Source organism: Urocitellus parryii, chromosome 5 (assembly GCF_045843805.1).
Source record: "Urocitellus parryii isolate mUroPar1 chromosome 5, mUroPar1.hap1, whole genome shotgun sequence".
NCBI lineage: Eukaryota > Metazoa > Chordata > Mammalia > Rodentia > Sciuridae > Urocitellus > Urocitellus parryii.
In genome coordinates, this window is record NC_135535.1 from 95,132,219 (window position 1) to 95,157,706 (window position 25,488).

At 37.2% G+C, this 25,488-nt stretch overlaps 1 protein-coding gene across 1 annotated transcript in view; it reads left to right on the forward strand.

Moving 5' to 3' along the window:
* Plbd1 (phospholipase B domain containing 1) overlaps positions 1 to 25,488 on the forward strand; it is a 62,857-nt gene that overhangs the window by 19,275 nt on the left and 18,094 nt on the right. The window contains exons 3-6 of the mRNA XM_026414164.2: positions 10,886 to 10,969; positions 12,844 to 12,982; positions 17,900 to 18,040; positions 18,447 to 18,591. Coding sequence (XP_026269949.1) covers positions 10,886 to 10,969; positions 12,844 to 12,982; positions 17,900 to 18,040; positions 18,447 to 18,591 — 509 coding nt within the window. The remainder of the gene's footprint in view (positions 1 to 10,885; positions 10,970 to 12,843; positions 12,983 to 17,899; positions 18,041 to 18,446; positions 18,592 to 25,488) is intronic.

Genomic DNA, 25,488 nt, shown 5'->3' on the forward strand with positions numbered 1-25,488 from the left:
TTGGGGGATGTAACCCAAAGTAGGACTGCCACGTTTTAAAATGGCTTTAAATGCAGCACATTCCCACCTCTAAAATGGCTTTCTTTCTATATTGTCACTTTGGAGGCAGGAGATGTGTGAGAAAATGGATATTGTGGGATGGACAACCAAGATGCTCAGATAAGAGGAGGATTGGTTGATCACCTTGAAAGAGATCATTTGCTCCTTGCAACTTATGAAATAGTCGAGATACCAACTATAAAAATGCAAATAAATATCATCACACCTTCTTAAGTATTTCCCCTGGAGTATGCAATAACTTTTTGCTTCCTTGAATTGTTACAACACTCCCAGATAACAATTGGGTCCTGGCCTGACCCTCTAGGGTTCATCATGATGCTAAGGCCATCTTCCTGTGTCTGCCCCTGCAGAATCATCATCATGCAGCAGCAACAGTAGCCAGAACCAGCTAGGGCCACAACTTAGAGTAGGGACTAGATATTTTAGGGCCTTCTCTCACTGTCTTGCTCTTCTCTTCCCCTCTTCCTTTCTCCCTATTCTTCAACTGTTCCCTCCCCCAGAATCACTCAGTGCAGGATGTTGGCATTACCATGGAAACATCCCCCTCACATGGGCTCATGAGCCATGCTATAATACCCATCTGTTCCAGGTGACCACAGACTGAGTGCATGGTGGCTTCTGACCCCAGACCTTTCATACATCTCCATCCCCCCTTCCCTAGCATCTCTAAGAACTAGGATTTCTGACAGCCAGATGCTGCCTCCCTTAACTCCGCTATTGAACAACTGCTCATCCTCCAAGTCCCTTTCAAATTTTGTCTTCTTGATAAAGCTCTTTATGATTCTGTTCCCACTGGGTTAGCACTCCTTCTCTCTCCTCCACCATCAGTTCGTGTCTTGAGGGCAGGGTCCCTATCTTAGTCATGTTTATAGACCTCAAATACTTGGCACGGTGCTTCGCCCCCAGCATTTACTTAATTACATGTTTATTAAGTTTAATTGAATCCTGTTGTTGCAATTCTATTAGAGGTGAATCAGAAGGATGAGGTATATATTGCCATGGAATACAGCACGGTAGCAGCCCTGGCCAAATTGAGCATCTTCCTTTGTTTTTCAACTCTGTGGGGCGGCTTCCCTAGAGTTGCAAATTCACTTTCTGACGTCTCACTGATGATGTTAATGTTGATAAATAGTCATGGATTGATTTTTAATAAAATGAGGCATGAAACCTTTCTGGAAAACAGGGTGATACGGGTATGGAGAACTGGGATGCTCTAGTTTATATAGAAATGGCAAGGAAAGTTTTTCATAAGTACATTCTTCAAAGGAGACTTTTAAAAGTAAGAATATTGAGATAACAGTTGCTAAGACTATGAGGAAGAGATGTTCTGAGAGGACTACTGCACAGAAAAAGTAAACATGATACCTCTTTTATGTTTGTGCTACCAAGAATCTCCCTCCACACCCCCAGCTCACTCCTTCTGATGTTAGAAACTGAACATACTTCTAAGTCAAGGCTGTGGGCTAAGCAAAGACACTCAAAAATAACAAATGATCTATCAACTAGTAACTATTTGGAGTGTAACATAGATCACAAAATAATGATGATGATGACGACGATTCCAGCTAGTACTTAGTTTGGCATTTACAACATGCCAGGCACTAGTCAAATCATTTTACATATGTTGAATTATTTAATCCACAACAATACAATAATGTGCGTGGCATTGTTATTCTATTAGTAATGTGAAGACTTGGGCAAAGAGAAATAATTATGTAGCTGAAAATCATAGCTAGTCAGTAGGAGCCAGGACTAGGCCGTCTAGCTACAACATTTGCCCACACATGCAAACACACAAGTGGGTTAGTCACCATGGGAAATACTAAAGAAGCCCAATGTAATCCGTTGCCCAGGGTGTCAAAACAAATAGAAAAGAGTAGGAGAGAGTAAATGACAAGTGCTGAGTGACGTCATATCAAAATAATGCAAAAAATATTCAGGAGAAGGTGGGCATACATGTGTCTTTATGACTCCCAACACACGCCTGGATGTGACAGGTATAAAGGTGAATCTCATCACCTTTAGGAGGGAACTTCCTGCCCTTGCACTCCACAGGAGATGCAACTAACCCTAATATATCCATGAAGTGGATGCTGATGTGGTGTCTGTTGATGAGGTCCAGAAGCAGGAGGAGTTAGGAATCTTGCTCTTCGTCATGTAGTCCAGAGGAAATGGAGTCACGTTTTGAACTCGAAATTCATTCTGTGCCCTTCAATGTTATACTCTGTAGCTCCACCACACAGAAGTGTGTTGTCTCAAGCCAGGGATCAGAGAAGAGCCTCATCCTAAAGAGAACGCAGGTGGGGGTTCCCCTCAGATCCCTTGAATGTGGAAGGATCAATGGATGGCACCACTTCTCACCTCAAGGTAGAGGTGTCTTCTCCCCTGCTGTGATTGTCAGAATCAAAAATCTGGTCTCAAAAAATATCTTTTTAATAATTACCTCAGTTTCCCTCTCATATTTCCATCTGTCTTGTCCACTGCGATGTAGATATCCTCAGCAGTCACCCCCAGGTCAAGATCAATGTTCCTCTGCTTCAGGATTTCTCTACCCCAGTGCTGCTGACATGATAGGTTGAATTACTTTTTGTTCATTATAGGACATTTAGCAGCATCCTCAGCCTTTACCTGTTAGATGCCAGTTGCACATCTTCCCTCAGTGTGACAACAAAAACTGGCTCCAGAAATACTCCCTAGAGGGCCAAATCACTCCAGTAAAAAAAAAAAAAAAAAAAGACCCATCTTATTTTTAAATGGACTGAAAATGGGGGAGATCTGGAACTCTGGATAGAGTTAGGCAGGGTTCAGTGATACAGGCTTGGGGAAAAAAGGTATGAACCTTTTGTGTCCTTTTCTGTATGGGCATTGTACATCAATAGACAATAATCTATTTTTTCTGAGAAATAAAACTTTATATTCACATAACTTGCTTTAATCCTAAGAGCTCATTTCTCCTGAGGCAAAGGTATTACAATATAGTCATTTCCACAAAAACAGAATAACATGTCATTTAAACTGAGTCAATTCACAATGTTCCACTCCTCCTCCAACCAGATTTCCCTATGATGGGTCAGTGTTACAGAGGCATTTGGAGGGAGGGGAGATGTTTAATTGATGGTTGTCCTGTGTCTTCTTTCAGCATCCACCAATGTAGAACCATCTCATTTAGTCTTTGGTTTGGGTGCCAAAGACATCTGATGAGATTTCCATGGTCTCCTTGGTCTCTGGATAAATAATCACTGACAACTGAGGTTGCTATGTTCATTGCCTCCAACAGGCCTATGGACTCTCATGTCTACTCACTCCACCCTAAGCACACAAGCAATATTTGGCTATTCCTGAAATTTGTTAAGGTGTGTAGGGGTGTCACATTTTCTCAGAGGCCCACGCAATTCAGGCAGCATCTCTACTTTTCCATGAATGGGAAACTGAAGGGTTGTTGCCTCTCTGAGCAACTAACTAACCCTACGTAGGGTTCTGTGCTGGTCAGTTTTCCATTACTGTGACAAAATACCTGAGATAATCGACTTTTTTGACTCATGGTTTCAGTACATGGTTACTTGATCCTCTTGCTTTGAACCTTGGTGAGATGCCCTTTGCCTCATTGTGACTGAGGAACAGATGGGCATTATGATCCCAATATCCCCTTCAAGGTCACAGTCTAATTTTCTTCCATAAGGTCTCACCTCCTAAAAGTTCAATCACATCCCAATAGCACCATAAGCTGGTGACCAAGCCTTTAACACAAGGGCCTTTGGGGACATTTCACAGGCCAACTGTAGCAGGTTCATTTACCTGAAATGTGAGGCCAACACGGAGAGTCCCTTTATTGTGAAACCACATATCTGTTCAGCTCTATTCTTCTTCTTTCTCTTATTTGTAAGGGGGTAGAAATGGAAAAGTGACCAACCATATAATAGAAAAGGTCAGATGACATAAAAAAATGCAAATAAAAGTTATATGTGATGGTTCAATTTAAAAATAAATGTACAAATAATTTGAAGGAAAAATTCTTCATGAGATAAAGTTTACTAAATATAAAGACCATAATATAAAATATTTCAAAGGACTTTAATGTCGTTTACCTAACTAGCAATAAAACTGTATTTTTGCTTTATTAGCTTTGGTTCTGAAAACTACTAGGTAAAGAATATTTAAAGTATATTGGGGACAAATTCCGGTTCTTGGAATGAGTCAACTCTTGCTTCCAGCTCTACTCTCTGGATCAGTAAAAAATCATTAAAAAAAAAAAAAACAGATTATAACTTTAGGGAAATTTTCAGTCCATAGGGTACAGAGAGCTCACAATCTGATACATCCACTCTGCTCTAAACTTGTAGCAGGTGATAGATAAAATATATGGAAAGAAAGCATCATAGTAATGTAACTGGACCTCCAAAACAAGAAAAGCATCTCTTGGACCAAAAAATGGAGTAGCATGTGGTAAGGTGAGACATCACATCTTAAGCCAGGAAGGAGGAGGAGAGAGGGAGAGAGGGATAGAAAGAAGTGGGAACTGGGTCCCGTGTCCCTTTTGATATACACCCCCAGAGGCTGGGGTTGTGGCTCAGCCGTAGAGTGTTCACCTAGCATGTGTGAGGCACTGGGTTCGATCCTCAGCACCATATAAAATAAATAAAATAAAGGACTTGGAAAAGTAACTTTAAAAGAGAGAGAGAGAGAGAGAGAGAGAGAGAGAGAGAGAGAGAGAACTCCCTTAATGAACAAAGGATCTTCCATAAGGTGTAACTTCTTAAGGGCCCTTAGTACCTCCTAATACTGCCACACTGGAAACAAGTCTTTACATGTGGACAATTTGGGAGCTTTTTATCCAAACCATAGCATTGTAGCCTATAGATATATAAGAAGCCATGAGCATTTGCAAGTGGGGAGAACAAGGGTGGGAGGCAACCAAAAATAAAATCAGCCTGGTGTGGTGGCACATGCCTGCAATCTCAGGAGGTTCAGGCGGGAGAATCCATCCTAAGTTTGAAGCCAGCCTCCCTCACTGGAATGACCCTAAGTAACTTAGCAAGCCCCTGTCTCAAAATAAAAGATAAAAAGGGCTGGGAATGTGGTTCAATGGTAAAGAGCCCATGGGTTCGATCCACAATACCAAAAAACAAAATCAAAAAATGGAATCATCCATATGCTGGCTCAGTTACAATTTCTGCAATATTCCATAGGTAAAGTCCTCAGAAAAGTTCTATGAGACCTGATTCCCAGAACTCAGATGCAGGTACAGGGGGAAATGAGAGGAGAGAGAGATATATAAACAAACAGACAAACCAGCACACCAGAGTTCCAAAACACACACACACACACACACACACACACACACACACACACACACACAAATTGAATGCTAAGAAAAACAGTCAACTAAATCAATGATTATATAATGAATATACTCCAGATTAATTTGTGGAATAGTTTAACAAAGACTTAACTTATTTTAAGTTATTTTGATGTTTTAAATTTTATGTTATTTATTTTTAATTTTCACGACTTGAGCCCAGGGGTCTTGCACATGTTAGGCAAGCACTCCCACATTGACCTACAATACCCCCAGCACTTTTTATTTTATCTTAAGACAGGATCCTGTTACTTTGCTCAGGCTGACTTCAAACTTGTCATCCTCCTTCCTCAGCTTTCAGAGTAATGGATTATAGGTGTGTGCCACCACATTTGGCTTTAACAAAAACTTTCAATTTGCTTAGGATGCTTTAAGTTATAAACAAACAAAAAAACTTGAGGGAGAATGTATGGGCCAAAAGGGAGAAATAAGAAGACAGATATTTTATTTATTTGTGTTTGATCTTTCTAGATAAATATGACACTCGAGTGTATTTTGACATATTATAAATACATAGGATAAGTAGAACTTGTTCCAGTGAGGATCCCATTGTTGTGGTTATATAGGCTGTGGAGTTACATTGGCCATGTATTCATATGTAAGGATAGGTACAATATGTCTGATTCATTCTACTGTCTGTCCTTTTCCCATCCCATCTCCCTTCCCTTTATTCCCCTTTTGTCTAATCCAAGAAGAGGCTACCTTTTCTCCAATGTATGTTTATGGCACCTTTGAGAAGACAAATATTTTTATTTATTTTTTTAATTAATTTATTTTTTTTATTATTGGTTGTTCAAAACATTACAAAGCTCTTGACATATCATATTTCATACATTTGATTCAAGTGGGTTATGAACTCCCATTTTTACCCCATATACAGATTGCAGAATCACATCAGTTACACATCCACGTTTTTACATACTGCCATACTAGTGACTGTTGTATTCTGCTGCCTTTCCTATCCTCTACTATCCCCCCTCCCTTCCCCTCCCATCTTCTCTCTCTACCCCATCTACTGTAATTCATTTCTCTCCCTTGTTTTTTTTTTCCCTTTCCTCTCACATCCTCTTATATGTAATTTTGTATAACAATGAGGGTCTCCTTCCATTTCCATGCAATTTCCCTTATTTTTAAATGCCCTTTTAGAAAAATGATAAAAGGGGCTGGGGTTGTAGTTCAATGGTAGAGCGCTTGCCTAGCACATGTGAGGCACTGGGTTCAATCCTCAGTACAACATAAAAATAAATAAGTAAAATAAAAGTAATGTGTCCTTCTACAACTAAAAAGATTTAGAAAGAAATTAGAAAAGCAAATTATAGAGGGAAAGTGACTAGGTCCAGTCTACATAGAGGGGAAGGAATGGCATACCCGAAGCAGGGGTCACTGGAGGCATTTCTAGAGGACTGGTCACCACACCTCCCTTTTACTTCTACATTATTTTGAGGCAATTCTCAGATATCATGTCATCTCTTCTGTAAATTTTTCAATGTGTATCCCTAAAGGGTAAGACTCTTTAAAAATATAGAGCAAACATACCACTGTTACATTTAAAATTTAGTGATTATCCTCGAATATTTATATATTCAATCTGTATTTGACTTTTCAGTAGTCTCATGAATATCACAATATGGTCAGTCTGATTGGTATATTTCTTTTTTATTATGTTTAAGTCACTTTTAATCTATTATTTCCCTCTTCTTTCTCATAATTTATTTGTTGAAGAAACTGTTTAACCTATAATTTGCTGCAGTCTGGGGTTTGCTTATCTATGTGGTATTAAATCAACAGATCTTTTAAATTTCCTTATAGACAGTCATTGATTTTTAAGATAGCATTTTTTCACAAAACAAAATCAGGGTGAATCTTGTCATCAAGACATTGAATACTTTTTAAGGTGATAGTTATAACAGTATGGTCATTGCTCAGAGTATGCAAACTCATCTTGCCTATTAATATTGTTATCACTTCAGTTATGTATCTCATCTGGAGGTGCTGGGGATTGAACCTAGGGGTGCTTTATCACTGAACTACATCCCCCATTTTTCTTATTTTTAAATTTGAGACAGGGTCTCTCTAAGTTGCTGAGACTGGCCTTAAACTTGCAATCCTCCTGCCTCAGCCTCTGAAGTAGCTAGAAATACAGGTGTGCACCACTTTAGCAAAAACTTTAAATTTGCTTAGATTGCTTTAAAGTTATAAGCAAAATAAAACTTGAGGAAGAATTTATGGAACAACAAGGAAGAAAAAGAATACAGGTAAATATTTTTGAATGACTTATTATAAATATTATAAAAACTTATAGAAAGCCATTTTTAAAATCTCACTAATAGGCAAACTGTGGACTAGACACAGAAAAAAAAATGAGAAATTTATATAATATACACCCCAGAGATATAAAAAGGGTAAAATACTAAAAGCCTGTTAATTAGACATAGCAATTGGATTAAGAAATTCCAACATTGGCCTTTTAGGAGTACCAAAAAATTGACTGAAGGGAATTTCAGATAAGAAGTAATTGATAGGGTAATAGCTAAGAATTTATCAAAATTGAGAAAAAACAAATGCCACTTCCTTAGTTGGAAGACACAATCTATTAAATTGCTACAACACTGTGAATGAAACTACAGAAAATTGAGGGTAAAGAGAATAATCTTAAAAGCTATCATAAAGACATTAACTATAAAGGAATCCCAACTACATAGCATACTTCTCATCACAAATAATAGAGTCATAAAATATTTACTGAGAAAAAATATCTAACTAGCATTTTATAACTATTTAAACTATCCAGGTAAGATCAAAATAAGGATATGTTCATACATATAAATTGAAACAAATTACCATTCTTCTATTAAATTATTAAAGGATATACTTTAGTTAGAATAATAGGAAGGAAATTTTGAAATGTAAGAAACAATAGTTATAATATAAGAAACAAAAAAAATTAACAAAAATCTTGATTTTGAAAATTAAAAAATAAAAATAATTTTAAACATATAGTTTTACATTCAAAAGGTAAAACTAAATCTCTGAACAAAAACATGATGGAAAGAGTCCACAGCTAAGACTTACAAAAATATACTTCACATTTGGATGAAAAGAGAATTATAAAATTCATTTAGATTTTATAAGAAAATATGTAGTTATGAGTGGCTTCTAAAATAATTATATGAATAGAAGATGGATGACAGTGTTATCTAAATAAAGAAAGCCTAAAAAAGCAGATGAAGAAAGGGATAAGAAATAGAAAGCAAAAGCTTATAAAGCCAAATCCAATAATATTAAAATCATAGGAAGTATAAATAGATTATTTTCATCAACTAAAAATATTTACTCTAAGCATTTGAGACATTTTTATTTTTAATTTTTAATTAATTTATTTGTTCTAATTAGTTATACATGACTGCCGCAGTCTGGCTGGGCACAATTCACCAGCCACTTATCAAGCAGAGACGAACTTTGTTTTTAGAACACATTCTGCACCACATGAGCTCTTCAGAAATTCCCTCAGAGCCCAACTGTCACCACCGGCTTCCCACAAGCCTCTCAACCCCCACGCCACACACACACTCCTCCTGCTCTTGAGGCCGATTGGCTGGGTCACATGGGCGGAGCCAAAAGAGTCCCCCAATGAGCAGCTCCGTGGTCTGAAAGGGAGGGAAACAGCCCAATGAGCATCACCACAGAGAAGCCAATCAGCTGGCAGCTGGAAGTTTGCTGGGGCCACAGTGAGCCAATCAGCTGGAAGTTTGCTGGGGCCCCTTTGGCTGTGGCTCTCAACACATGACAGCAGAATGCATTTAGATTCATAGCACACAAATGGAGCACAATTTTTCATGTCTCTGGTTGTACACGAAGTAGAGTCACACCATTCATGTCCTCATACATGTACCTAGGTAATCATGTACATCTCATTCCATCATCTTTCCTACCCTCATGCCCCCTCTCCCTTTTCCTCCCTCCCCTTTGCCCTATCCAAAGTTCCTCCATTCCTCCCATGTCCCACCCCCATTATGGATCAGCATCCACTTATCAGAGAAAACATTCGGCCTTTCCTTTTGGGGGATTGGCTTACTTAGCATGATATTCTCCTGTACCATCCATTTACCAGGAAATGCCATAATTTTATTCTCTTTTATCGCTGAATAATATTCCATTGTGTATATATACCACAGTTTCTTTATCCATTCATCTATTGAAGAGCATCTAGGTTGGTTCCACAGTTTAGCTATTGTGAATTATGCTGCTATAAGCATTGATGTCATTTCTAACTTTTAAGTTTTAACATAAAGAATCTCAAATACCCAATAATTCTGTGAGGAATGGAAATTAAATGGAGAAATTATTTAAACCTAACAAATTGTTGAAAATCAAAGTCTGACAATACCAAGTGATGGTGAGGTGGTAGAGGAAGAGGTCTGAGAATATAAATTGGTAAATCTGTGTGGTGAACAATTAGCAATAACTAATAATTTTATGTATAAAAGTCCATAAATATATGCATAACATAAAATATACATATAAAAAATTAATAGATATTGACAAATATTTATATGATGTGTCATATATATGATATTCATCCCAGTAGTGATTTTGTGTGTGTGTGTGTGTGTGTGTGTGTGTACATGTGTGTATCAATTTAATATATGTAGGTGGTGGATCCTTGAGTATTTATAAATTTACCAATAAAGTCTATGCTTTTCTATATCCTGGAAATATTTCCCAATTTTATACACACACATACACACATACATTCTAAAAGAACAGGCAAATGTGTAAAAAAAAAAAAAAAAAGACACAACAATTCTTAAAATTGCATTACAATATTGAAAAATTAGTTACTAATTAAATATCCGAGAGGAATGCATACATGAATTGGTGCATAGTCATACTATGCAATATCATCAGCAGTGGAAAAGAATGAATTTAATGGGCAGATGGTAACTTAGGTATTTCTCTAAAATTTATGTTAAGAGAAACAAATCAAGTTCAATTTTTGTTCATATTTTGTTCTTCAGCATGATAACATTCATTTAACCCTAAACATTATGTTTAGGGTTTAAATATGTATAGTGATTATATAAAAATATACATGGGAAACAATATCAGATTTAAGGTTGCAGTTACCACTGGGGAGAAAGGAGGGAATTAATGTCAGGAAGGTGTATACGGGGACTTCAGTCTTTCTAATATTTTGTTTTATGTCTTAAAATATAGATGGAAAATATGACAAAATATAATGATCTAATAAGTGGTGAATACTTGGTTGTTTGCTATATTCTATACCTTCCATGTGTTAGAAATATTTTTTTAATTTAAATTGTGTGTTTAGTTTATTTTAAAAAATGTAGTACAGAAGATTTGTAATTGGAGGCACACTATTTAACCAAAAAGTTGGGTAAATTGCCATGATGAAGAAATTCAACAAGAAATCTAGGAATCTAACAGTTCTCTCATCTGTCGTTTCAGACACATGAATGACCACTTCATAAATCTCTACCCACAGCTGATCAAGAAACCTTCCCTTGTGGATAAAGTGAAGGATTTTATGGAGTATGTATAAAAGCTTTCCTCTTTTCATTGTTGTTAAGACTAAAGGGCGGGCTGGGGATGTGGCTCAAGCGGTAGCATGCTTGCCTGGCCCGGGTTGGATCCTCAGCACCACATACAGACAGGGATATTGTGCTCGTCGATAACTAAAAAATAAATATTAAAAAATTCTCTCTCTCTCTACCTCCCTCTCTCTTAAAAAAAAAAAAAAAAAAAGACTAAATGGCCTGAAACTGTCATTTCAAAGAGCGATTATTCCTTTGCCAATTTCCTTTTCCCTCTCTGTAGCAGGATTCTGGAATCGTTCTAGAACAACTCTAGGGCATCGCATTTTTTTTTTTTTATGATGGCATGAAAACTGGTTTAAGAAAACATATCCTCCAATTTCTGCTGTTTCAAAGGTCAAGTTAAATGTCACAGTGTCGGTTGCTAACACTGCTAGAGGACACCATCAGTGTGCAGCTGGCAAAGCTAAATCCCTGAATCCCTTTTGCATGGGTGCCTTGCTGCTTCCTGCAGGGAGCCTTTCTGCTCCCTCCTTGTTTCTTTTTCTTGGGTCTGGTGGATACCCAGGCTGGATATCAGCTAATACCTAAAGTCATCATTCTCAACATCCTATTAGAATATTTTCATTTTAATAAAGCTTCTGAAGACTAAAATTTTAGATATGATTAAATTTGTGGAATGACAAGAGATTCATTTGCGGATAGAAAGGGTCTTGGTTTAGCCTTCCAAATCACACACTAAGCAAAGTCTTCTTGAAATGCTACAAGTCCTGCAGGGCATCAGTTAAAAACCATGAGGCTAGATCCTGTTAGGCAATGACATTGTATTATTTTAAGAGTTATCTAGCAATAGCCTGAACAAACAAAATAGCTCTCTGTATACAAAGTTATATCAGATCATCCCAGATAGAACTGAAAGAAAAAAGAATAAAAGGATTATTTTTTAAAGTAAGTTTTTTTTTTTTTTTGCATATTCTCAATTGTTTGGGAAGAATCTAAGAGTGGACCTAAGCCCTGTGCCTTGCTTTCTGGATGGAGTTTTGGGGTGTTAACCCATGTTAACAAGAGGGCTTCATTGGGGTAACTAAAGCCAAATGTATATATGTCAATCTGAGTTGAGCTGAACACTGTACTTTATTTGGATCACACATAAAGATCTAACACTTGTTAGTTACCTTAATAAAGGAGAAATTAATAACCTAAGTAAAAAAAAAAAGAGGTTTTTGCTAATCCTGTTGAGAAGGGAACACTGAGACGCACATTAATAACAATTGAAATGGGATGAACCACCGGGGGAGGGAAGGAAGGGAAAGGGAAAGTGCTATAAAATGATATTGGCCAATTGTGTGCATGTATAAATATGTAATAGTGAATTTCACCATTATGTACAACTATAATGCACCAATTAAAATATGGAAAAAAGAAATGAGATGAATCATAAGCTGTGAAAATGATCTGAGAGAGAAGCATAAAATCTAGAAATCACCTTGTCTTTATGAGTTTTATTTCTTGTGGTCTAACTTTACCATTTCTACATACAGATGTAATTCAACTTGTTCTTATTGACTTATTGACATATCATATTTTATATGAAATGCATTTGTGTTTGGTATCACTTCTTGGTATCACAGGTAGGTTAATATTGCACATGTGTTTTGGTTCTAGATGAGCCAGAAAATCCATTAAAGAGGAGGGAGAAATTAACATAGATTTAAGGTTTGTTCTGAAATCTTTTGAGTAACTGTAATGTTATAAGATCCAGAACTCAAATTATTTTAGCATCAGCATCTGTCATCTCTAAATGCCTGGTTTGATTTAGTTTTGGATGAGCCACCACTGAGACCTCTAGTACAAATATGATTTCTCTTCCAGAAAGCAAAATCAGTGGACTCGGAAAAACATCAAAGAATTCAAGAATGACTCATTTTGGAGACATACAGGCTATATTGTGGCACAATTGGATGGGCTATATGTAGGAGCAATGAAGAGGGCTATGGCAGAAGGAACAAAGGTATGACTTTTAAGAAGCTGCTCAATTTATATGTCAAAATATTGAGAAGTAACATTCCAGTTTAGAAGCAGATCAAATTAGGACACGAGTATAAATTCCTTGTGGATAAGCACTATTATTTTATCTGTCATATTCTAGTACCTAACTCACTGTTTGACACAAAATTTAAGTTCAAAACACAAATAAACAACTTGTTTCTGTATTTTTCCACTCTTTCATACAACTGTGTTAGGATGAAATTTTAAAACATGATGTGAACATAGTGGTTTTTTAACTAACCTGGTAAAGATTTTAGTGTTTTAAACTATAGGCTAATTAAGACAAATATCTAGGGATAAAGTTCTGATTTCCACAATCCACAACATCCATATAAACACATACACATAGTAATTCTAGGGGAAACTACTGAATCATTGAGGCTTCCAAGGTACCATTGGATATTTTCCAAAAATTATTGTGGGCATTTTGTTTTCTGGAGGTAATATGTATGTAGGTATGTGTGTGTGTGTGTGTGTGTGAGAGAGAGAGAGAGAGAGAGAGAGAGTGTATGTGTGTGTGGTGTGCATATATATATATATATATACCCCATCACAGAAAAATGATGCACATGATTGTTAATCATATGAGCTCAGCCCTGCTCGTAAGATTAGAAATATAAATTAAATCCATACTGGTAAATATTTTCTCACCAGTTTGGCAAAAATTCCAAAATGTTAAAGTGCCCCTGTTGGCAAGGCTATGGGAAAAGAAAGCATTCTCCTAAAATCCTGGTGGGAATGCAAACTGGTGTGTTCACTGTGAATGGGAACTTTTGTCACTTTGTATCCAAATCATATATTTACATTTGATTTTTACCCAGCAATCCCACTTCCAGTATTATCACAAAGATACACACTTTTGCACTGCAAAAATACGATATGACAAATTTATAAGTGTATTCATGGCAGATAATTTATTATAGCAAAAGACTGAAAGCAGTCAGATACATAGAGGGCTGGCTGTGTCAATAATGTAGCTGTGAACAAAGATGAGGTAGACCTCCAAATGCTGTTAGGGAATGACCTTTGGGATTTGTTATTAAGTGTAAAAATATAAGATGAAGAACAGGGTGTATTGTGGGCTGTCTTTCATATAAAAAATGAAAATGAGTTTAATTCTTTAGAATAAATACCAAGGAGTGATGGTGTAAGCTGGGTCACATGGTGATTCCATCTCTAGTCTTTTTTCAGGAACCTCCATACTGATTTCCACGGTGGTTGTACTAATTTATAATCCCAACAACAGTGTAAAGAATGTTTTTTGCCCCCTACATTATTATTATATTATTTGTATGCTTGATGGCTGCCATTCTGACCGGAGAAATACATTTACACCCATGTTTATAGCAGCACAATTCATAATAGGCAAATTATGGAACTAGGAGTTTTATTCAGCCATAAAGAAAAATGAAATTATGAAATTATGTTATTTGCAGGAAAACAGATGGAACTTGAGAGCATTATGTTAAGCAAAATAAGCCATACTCAGAAAAATCAAGGGCCGTATGTTTTCTCTCATATGTGGAAGCTAGAGAGGAAAAGGGAGGGCAGGGGAGTTGGGGTATATTTATCTTATGAAAATAGAAGGGAGACCAATAGAATAGAGGAAGGTGTCAAGGGGGAAAGTAGAAGGGAGGAAAATGGGACATATTGGGGAACAATATTAACCAAATTATAATTTTATAGCATGCATATACAAATATGGAAAAAGTTTTATTATTATGTATAATTATAATGCACCAATTATAAAAGTAAACAAGGAAGACATGCACAAAACAATGAGGAGTGGCTTGAAAACAGTTGAGACAGGGTCTCCCTAATTGCTCAGGACCTCATTAAGTTGCTGAGACTGGCTTTGAGCTCATGATCCTCCTGCCTTAGCCTTGCCAGCCCCTGGGATTACAGGTATGGGCTACTATACCCAGCGATAATTAATTACCTTTTGAAGAGGGAATAAAAGAGAATGGAGAGAAGAGGAATGAAAGCAACATTTCTCTGAATGTACCTTTTTTATAGTTTTGACTCAGGAGCCATATAAATGTTGTTCTTGAATTGTAAAATGCATTTAATCACAGAGAAGAAAAGCAGTCCCTAAAATTGAAAACAAATTGAAACAAATGTATCTAACTATGTAACAAGTGATATCATAACTACACAGAGAACTATTATTTCAAGTGACATTGAAATTGTTGTTGCTGTACATCTTTAGTGGAATAGACCCTAGGGACAAGAAAGACCACCAAAAATAAACAATAGTAACAACAAAGGGCCAGAATGTAGCACAGTGGCAAAGCATCTGCCTCATTCCCAAAGCCCTGGTTCAACCCCCAGTTCTAAAAAGAAGCCCCCCCCCCCAAAAAAAACCAAACAACAACAAAAACAAAAACCTTCTTAAACTGTATGTGATAATCTCACCTTAGTAATAGTATTAGTATTGGTATTTGGAAATTTGATAGATCTGGATGAATGGATAAATAAAGTAAAAAAAGGCAAATAAGTAATTATGTCAGACACCAGAATTTTCAGCATTGGAAAAATTAATGAAGTAAAGACCTTGCAGTCTTTTAAACTTGAAATATAGGTAACTGCCTCAAAAAATACTTATTCCCTCAAAGTAACCTTTGATCATTCTTCAGAATATGACTTAAGGTAGACAATGGTGTCTTAAGACACAGAAGCACTACAATGAAGGAAAAGATTGATAAGCTCAGCTGGATTTATCAATAAAAATTATTCTTTTAATCAAAAGATATCATATGGGGCTTGGGTTGTGGCTCAGTAGTAGAGCACTTGCCTAGCACTCATGAGAATTATTAGCATGTGTGAGAATGGATCAATTCTCAGCACCATATATAAAAAAATGAATAAAATAAAGGTCCATCAACAAATAAAAATACGTGTAAAAATAATTTTTTAAATAGTCATTATATAGAAAGTGAAAGATAAGCTATAAACTAAAGAAGATATTTGCAATACATTTAACTAACAAGATTTTTTATCCAAAATACATATGGAATAAAAATAGAAAATACTCAATGGAAAAATTGGTTAAAAAACCCAGAATTTTATAGAAGAGGAAATGCAATGACTCATAAATATTAAGAAATGTTCAGTTTCAGGGAAATGCATATTAAAACCTCACTGAGATCCTACCACACACTAAAATTGTGTGTGGCAAATTACAAACCAGAAAGATAATCTTGCTAATTATTTAAAGAGCTCCTAAAAGTCAAGGGGGAAAAAAAACAACAACCCAGTAGAAAAATGAAATATATGAAGAGTTTACAGAAAACAAACTCTAAAGAGATATGCTCAAACTTACCTAAATCAAACAAACAAAAAATACAAATTCAAATTACTATGGGATAGAGTTTTCACTTATTAGATTGGAAATAAACTAAATATTTAAAATGTTATTGAAGCTGGAAGGGTGTAAATTGAAACAACTCCTCTAGAACAATCTGGCAATATCAATTAAAATCAAAATCATTTCCAGGAAATCTTCTACCCATAGACTCAAATGCATCCATAATTAATTATTGTTTATAATAGCACAAGTATTATAATAGTATTGTTTATAATAGCAAAAGGCTAGAACAAACCTGAAAGTCCATCAACAAAACAGTAGCTAAAAGTATTATAATACAACCATACATTGAAATGCTACTTAAAAGAATGGGTGGGATTTTTATACCCAATATGAAAAGACCCCAGATATGAACGAAAAAAAAACAAGGTGAAAGGTAGTTCATATAGAACACTACCATTTGTGTTAAAAAAATGTATTTATATGTCATTTTAAAAAATTTGCAGATACACAAAAGAAATTAGTAGAAATGATAAATGAGATAGAATGAAATTAAAGCAAATGGAGAATAAGAGACTATCCAATAAAGACCTTCTTATGATTGTTTAATTCTTGAATAATGAATGTATTACTTATTCAAAAAAGCAAAACTAAGAGAATATTTATGTAAATAAGTTATCAGGTTTGGGGGTTTTGCTTTTATTTTACTTTTTTGTTAAAATGTCATTTGTATTCATTCGTCTCCCCACCTCTATTAAGCCAGTTTGTTTATAGATGCCCAGCCTAGAGATATGCTGGTAGATTGCACTTTGCTGGAGCTGTGAACTCTAAAACGTTCACACTCAAGTGCGATCTGACAGCTACTTCAGGGTTAGCGCCTTCTGATCAGTTCATTCTATGTTAAGCACACAATCAAAATCAGAACCATTATACTGAAATTTTTGCTGTAAAAGTTTTTTTGTTGGGGTGATTTCTGCCTTGGCAATGTCTGGAGGAGATATTTTTGGTTGTCAAAACTTGAAAGTTGGCTGGGTGCAGCAGCTCAGGAAGCTGAGGCAGGAGAATTGGGGGTTCAAAGCCAGCTTCAACAAAGCAAGGTGCTAAACCACTCAGTGAAACCCTGTCTCAGTGGTTGAGTGCCCCTGAGTTCAATCCCTGGTACCCCAAAACCAAAACCAAAAATAAAAAACCTAGAAGGCTGCTACGAAAAACCAGAGGGTAGAGGTCAGGGGTACTACTAAACATCTTACAGGACACAGCCCCCCAAAATAAAGAATTACCTGCCTTACAATATAACTAATGCCAAGGTTGAGAAAACCTGTTATAGAGAAAAGCAAACAGAAAGCTCTGTTTTCTAAGAAGACATTCCAAATATCTGTGGATATCAGACATGCTAACACATCTCTTCTAATTTATAAAGCCAAAAGAATTATTTTGTTAAGTTAAAAAATCCAGGACATTTGTTACTTAAGAGACTCTTCACAATAGGATAATTTAATGGTGCCTTAACAAAAGGAAAACTAGAAAATGACATGTGTCACAAAGTAATGCTAAGTCTGTGTTCTCTCCCAGCCCATGACCATGTTCCAGATTCAGTTCCTAAATGCTGTTGGAGATCTACTGGATCTGATTCCCTCTTTTTCTCCCACAAAAAGCAACAACATGAAGGTTTTCAAGAGATGGGATATGGGACATTGTTCTGCTCTTATCAAGGTAAGACATAGAAGCTCCTATCTTTTCCCTGGTTCACACAGAGTTTTCTGTATGGCACCCAAGAATGGCAACATCTCATCACCCCTGGCTGAATATCAGTTGATGATGTATCAGTTCATGAGTTCCTGGTATTCTTCCTGATATGGCAAAAGTTGAGAACTGGAAGGAACTTTGATGGAGGGAATTGGAAGTTGAAGCTATTTCCTCTGCTTCCCTTTCATTTGGAATGTTAAGATATCTGTTTTGTGCACAGTAAAGTTAATGTTCAACTCCTTGGCCATATTTTTTAATGATAAAGATAACAGTAAACACCTAAATTGACACATCTTCTCCATGCTTCCTACACTTACTATTGAAGTCAGTTATCCATCTGTCTTTGTGTCACTCACTATGATTCTGGCTACAGGTTCTTCCTGGATTTGAGAACATCTTTTTTGCTCACTCAAGCTGGTACACTTACGCAGCCATGCTCAGGATATATAAACACTGGGACTTCAACATCAAAGATAATGACACCAGCAGTAGTCGCCTCTCTTTCAGCAGTTACCCAGGTAAGTAAATTCAGAGGTATATCTGAGTACTTTTTCAAAATAAAAACTTGGTGATTTAGAGTTAACTGAAAGGGAGAAGACATGTTTAGTGCTCAGTATACATTCTGATTTTAGTGTGCCTTTTGAATGAATATATCTCTAATACTTATTTAATAGAATGACACAGATAGGATAATGGAGTTGCCAGGAAGTAGACGCTTTGTAAATGTGAACGAATGCATCTCAATTCATTTCAACAAATTCCAGCTGAACACTTATTAAGTACATGACATTTTCCCCAGGTCCTGCAGAGGAAGTGAAAAGAAGCACGACAGGTCCTTCACTCAGAACCTGTGCTTGTTTCTCTTATTCATTACTATATCTGCAGCACTTACTCTAGTGTGTAGTACCTAGGACTTTCTACATTTTTTTGTTTAATGAGTGGATGAATGAATATGTAGGCTTCCATTATAGTCAGGAGACCAAGATAAGTACAGTGCAGATGATGATGATGATGATGATGATGATAGTACTGGATACTGAATATGCTACAGAAGTGTAACAGAAGTCATGAGTATTGCAAAGAGGGAGGACTCACTTCTGACTGTTGGGGAAAGGAAAGAGGTTGACATTTCAGATAGACCATGACTGATGGCTGAATTTGAACAAGTAGAGATGGATAGGAGGATAGTCTCTGTAGAGAAGGGCCTGCAAGATCCTATACCTAAAGGAAAGGAGTTTGAAAAGAAGCAGACCTTAGAAAAGTGGAAACAATTGACACAAACACATGACCCCTTGAAAGGGGCGACCGCTCAGCTCCCACCAATGGTTGTCATCAGGAATGTGGAAACCAGTGTTTCCAGATCCTACAGCTTCTTGACATGGGAATAAAGATTTAAAAAACAGAACTCACCCTGAGAACCCAGTGAAGCATGTCTGCTACCTGAAGTTGGCCCCTCAATTGCGGGTTTGCAACCTCCTCAGGAAATGTCATGAGCAAAGACAAGGGGGACACGTTACCAAACGTCTGAGTGTCCAACGTGGGAGGAGCTTGGACAGTTTTAACTTGTAATGACACACCTGTAACTTGTAGGGTGGTCATACCAACTACCTGTCGTATCTGTTTACCTTTGTCAGCGTACGATTGCCCTTCCTGGTATTTCCTTGACAGTACTAACACCAACTTAGCAGGAATTCTACCCAGTAGGTTTCTGTCCTTCTGTCTCGATCCTTGGTTTGATTTCATGTCTATTTTAGTTTGCATAATTTTCTTAGTGCAGAGGGAGACTGAGGATTCTCTCCAAGTTTGACTGTGTTTTGCTTTTTTTTTTTTAATGTTCTATAGACTGACATGTAAGGACTGCAAGAGACTGAGATAGTCTGATAGACTTACTCTTCCTCTTATTTGTGATTCAGTGCATTTCTCAGAGGTTACCTGCACTGCTTGAAATCTCTGTGGAGTCTAGTGTTCTCCAGTAGACTTTCAGTCCTAGGTCGCAATGGAGGAGGACACGGAGGATTTTCTATGAAACTCCTGACATTTGCATATTAATCTTTCAAGATTAGAAACATAGGTCAATAATATAGACAATATAAAGAACTTTTTGGAACAATCCAATCTACAAGAGAACAAAAGACATGTTTATATCCCAGATTTTTTATAGGATTTTTATAGAACAAGGTGATTAATATTTTCTCTAGATAGTTTTGCTCTCAAGAGAAAACATGAAAAACATACAGAGTCTTATTTATATTACAAATATTGAAAGGGATCAGCCAACTGGATTCATCCAATAAACATGGCTCTAAGCTTTGTTGTGAAGTTCATGTCACATGCATTGTTGAACCGAGAACAAAGCTCAGAGTCTTGTTGGCTTTTCTTTGGTGGAGAAGCGATATGGTAGATTGAGTGGGAGAGGAGTAAGGAGAGGTGGGTTTTTTGTTTTGTTTTGTTTTGAAGGCTTCTTCATTATCTAGGGTGTTAAGAATTTCTGAGTCAATGATAATAATGTTTTGTGTTTTTGATAGTGGTTAAGAATAGATCTTAATTTTCCTCACCATAAAATAGTAACTAAATACAGTGTTAGATAAGTTAATTGGCTTGATTGTAGTTAAAATTTCACAATGTATTTGTATATCAAAACATCATGTTGTAAACTTTTTAAGATACACAATTTTAGTTGCTGATTCTGTTTCAATGCAGCTGGGAAAAGGGATGAAAGTGAAGTTAATTGAGAAATGAGAAAATGCTCTGTGTTAAGATTGGTTTGTATGTTTATGTTAAAGTTAAACAAAGGCAATATAAAAATTAAAAAAAAAACCCAAAACTTCTAAGTAACTTCTAAAAGAGAGTCAAATTTAAGTTGAGACATAAAGACAATTTCAATCAGGCCAGTGAGGATAAGGTGGTGGCAGAATGTTCCATGTGGAACAGACACTAGGTAAGTCAAGAGAAAGTGTAGAGAGGCCATTAAGGGAGAATAAAGATCAATACAAGATGATTAAAATGACAAGTGGAAGAGACAGTGTATAGATTTTCATTTTGTAATGATCTGGCCCATGAAACATGGAGGGCAAGAGAGGCTGCCACCGAACCTTTTGAAGGTTGGGTGCAAAATAATTCAGGTGATTCCGACCACTATAATGTTTTATACATGGTTAATCAGTGTGTGGAGAAAAGATGGACATCCACTTTCAAGAAGAAAACAAAATGTCAAAAATTACTGATAAATTACTGTAGCACACCACAACTTTCTGTGTGCTCCTTGTCCTAGCCAGAATCCTTAAGGGATAATGGCCTAACAAGAATTGTCAGAAGGCACTCTCCAAATTGTATTCCAGCACAGGAGAGTAGAAGGAGCTGTAGTAATCATGTTACGGAAAGCTTGGTCCTTGTCCCCAATATCAATCCAATAACGAGGACACAGTTTTGAGAAAAAGAAGAAAGAAGGTTTATTCCTTTGCTAACAAAGGAGAAGCACAGGGGACTCCAGTTCTAGAGGCTGTGGTTTCGCCCATCAGGGAAGACAGGGCTTTAAAGGAAGTTCTTCAGAGACTGCATTCAGGGAGTGCCCTGACAGGGGTCCCAGGTGCACCCTGATGGTGTGCGAAATTCACCTGCTAATTTGAGAGATAGTCTCTTCCTAGATCTTCCAGTGACATCTCCTTCCTGTGGTGGGTTGTGTGCTCAAGGACAGATAACTTGGTCTAGGATGGGAAAAGGTAATCTTGTTCCCCATTCCCAGGTTAGGGAGCCAGGAGAGGGAGAAAAGAAAAATATATCCCTCTGGGTTGGGGATATAGCTCAGTTGATAGAGTGCTTGCCTTGCATGCATAAGGCCCTGGGTTCAATCCCCAGCACTGCCAAAAGAAAAAGTTCCTTTTAAAATAGGCCTCTGAGCAGCCAGGGATATATTCAAAATTGACTACTGTTACAACCAATCATCATTACTACAAAAGGACCCGCTGCCTCTACTGCAAGTGAACTTGTTGAAGCCAATCTCATTTTCTGTGTTCACCAGAACCTCAGTTAACTTCATAAAAACAGACAAGGTTATGTGTATTTGGCTGGGAAGGGTTGATTTTTAAATTCCAAAGCCTTATCAGTTTGTTGGGCAAAACAGACCAGGGCTCTTCTTGTGAGGAATGAAAAACTTCTAGAACAAAGTTGTTCAAAAGCCATCTTCTCTGGAGTATCTGAAACCTTGGGCAAGTATTTTCTTGTAGGGTCATTGTCTATGTAAACAACTTGGTTTCAATAATTATTACAAAATTCATGGTCCCTTATAAGATATAGTAATTTACCAATGGAGGTTAGAATAAGAGGCAGAGAAGGAACTGATATGTCTTTAATCAAATCAGCACATGTGAAGATTTTTTTTATAGCATCTATGTACCATTTCTGGTAATTTCCTATCCCTGGCTAATTTGCTATTCCCTCCACCCTACCCCCATGAGAAAAATGTAGCAACACTGTTATTACTCTTAAAGCCCTGGCTGTCTGGAACCTGTTTGTCCTGAAACAGCGTCCATCTCCTTGCCTCTGTAGTTCTCTAACACCATTTATGTACTGACTCCTAAATGTCCATCTTGCCACCTGTGAGTACTGACTTCTAATGACTCACAGATCCTTATGATGCTTCATTAACATTGAGCACAAATGCAAATCTTCCCACAGTGTTATGAATAATGTGAACGATAATTTGTTTTCCAGCTACTAAAGTTATATTTGGAATTTTATAGTGAAAATGTAGATCAGCCCAGTCTTCTCTAGAGCCTATAATTACTGCCTTCTTGGAAAGAGATCACTTTGCATGCTGATCATTCCCTCAGCCTTCCATGCCACCACCAGTGGAACAGATAGGCGAGAAGCCTGTGGACAGAACTGGAAGAGTTGTCTCAAACTCAGAAGGAAAAATCCACCAGTTTACGTTGGTCCATGAGAGTAGGATGTCACCTCATCAACTGGAGGCAAGGGAACTATTACAAAGGGCTGTTCCTGTTACAGAGCAAGGTTCTCCAAAAACCCCAGAGGGGCAGGCCAGCCCTCCACAGAGGGGATACCACATGGCCCAGAGCCTACAGGGGTGAGAGGTGCAGCTCTCAAAGTGGAGTTCTCTTGTCTCCTCTGGATTACACTCAGATATAGTAGAAGGGATATGGCTCTGCACGAAAACAGACCGGTGAAAGGCCACACAGAGCCCAGTACATGCTGGAGCCCAAGGGCAGGAGGTGATTTTTGGTAACCTAGAGCCCTGAACATAAGAGTTACTTCAAATCATCTTGTTGCCACTATTTTGACAACTCAACCGTGCATCATCCTGCAAAAACTTTACTGAGAGCCTGCTGAGGAGATCTGCTCTCAGGACCAAGCCATAGGCTTGAGTCCCAGAGCTGCTCCTGGCATCTTGTTGAACCCATGTGTGAATGGGGGCTGAGGGAAGGAGCTCCCAGAAACAGCCATGAGGCAGGGGCCCACATGGGTCCCTTTCTGGGCTCAGAGAGCCTGACCCAGATGGCTGTGCTATCTTGGTCAGTCTTGGTCAGGAGAAGGGGATTTATAAATTTTTGAAGAGGAGGTTTATAAGATGGACTGATATTGTCAGCCTGACTAGTTTCAGGGTGCTAGAGGGGGACTTAGACATTTTTTGGTCAGTTTATTTATTTTACTTTTTCATATATATTAAATATATATATGAATATATATATATACGTATATATCTATACATATATATGAATATGTATATTGTTGGTGGGGGACTTAGACAATTTTGAGGAAGGCATTTAAAAGCTAAGTAGAGAAAGTCCCTAGCCCAGAGCTGAGGTTGGTATTGAAGTCATCAGCACCCAGTACACTTTGCTACACTTTTGATTATCTCAGGGCATTGCATGTTAACTTGTTTTGATGAAATAATTTTCTCAGGAGTTAAGGAAAAATTCTACCGTTTTTTTAGAACAGACTTTAAAAAATCAAATCTGTTAAGCACCCAATTTACCTTGAATCCTTCTGTTTCTTTGTCATGTGTATATTTCTCTATTTAGGTCTTAACCTTGAGCAATATTTTATAGTTTTTAGTATACAGAATTTTCACATTAGTCAGCTTTTCATCACTATAACAAAGTACCTGATGGTCTACTTATGAAGAAGAGGTTTTTCAATTCCTAGTTTTGGAGGTTCAAGGACCTGGTGTTGGCATCAGTTCAGTTTGTAGCTCTGTCATATCAGGGTGTATAACTATGACAAGAGTACTGTCAGGGAGCAATCTCAGCTCAAACCAGGAACAGAGAGGAACAGGGGATGGGTTCTGTGAGACCTGCCTTCAGAGGGCTTGCTCTCCCGTGACTAAGGATCTCTCTCAAGGGTCCCTCTTCTTCCCAATAAGAGCACCTTGCAGAACAAGCTTTCAATCCCAATAGACCCTTTTGGGACACTAAACCATATTTGAATCATACCTTTAATTAAACAATTTCCTAAATAATGTTTGATGCTTCTGTAATCTGAATTGGTTTTTATTCCTATTTCTAATTGTTCATTGCTTTATAAATGTATTAGTTAACCCACTGCTATGTAAAAATTATCTTAAAAGTTAATGACTTGAAACAATAATCATCATTGAATATCAGTATCCTATGATCTGTGTGGGTCAGAAATTTAGATAGGGCAGAGGGAGTATGGATGGTTTGTTTCTACTCCATGATGTTTGCGGCCTTAGATAGAAGACTTGGGGACTAAGGACTGAGGAGCAAAAGGGCTGAGATCTCTGACAGCTTGACTGAAGCTGGAGGAAATTCCAAAGACACTCACGTGTTTGAGAGGATGGTTCCTCTTCGCTGGAGCCTCTCCTTCAAATTGTTTAAGTATGCTTGTGACGAAGGACCTGGCTTCCAACAGATTGAGTGGTCCAAAAGAACAAGCCAGGAACAGTAATGCCTATTATGACCTAGTGTCAGAAGTCACAGGCTGTCACTTGCACTACATTCTATTCATGAGAAGTAAGGTCTTCTGACTAGCCTACATTCAAGGGGAAAGAAAAATATGGACTCACTTTTTCAAGAAAAAAATGTGCCAAAGTATTTGTGAAAATTTAAAAATCACCACAGTACAGGCCAGGGTGGTGGCTCAGTGGTAAAGCGCTTGCCTAGCATGTGTGAGGCACTGGGTTCAATTCTCAGCACCACATATAAACAAATGAAGAAAATAAAGGTCCATCAACATCTAAAAAAAAAAATGTTTTTTTTAAATCACCACAATTTAGAGAGATGACTTTTGTGTTTATTTATCCTGAGAGCTCTCTAAATTAATTTATTAATTCTCATTACTTTTGTGTAGATTCCTTGGATTTTTCCTCCAATAATGACATCTCTGAATAAAGCAAGTTTTATTTCTTCCTTCCCTTGTAGAAGCTTTGGTTATTCTCT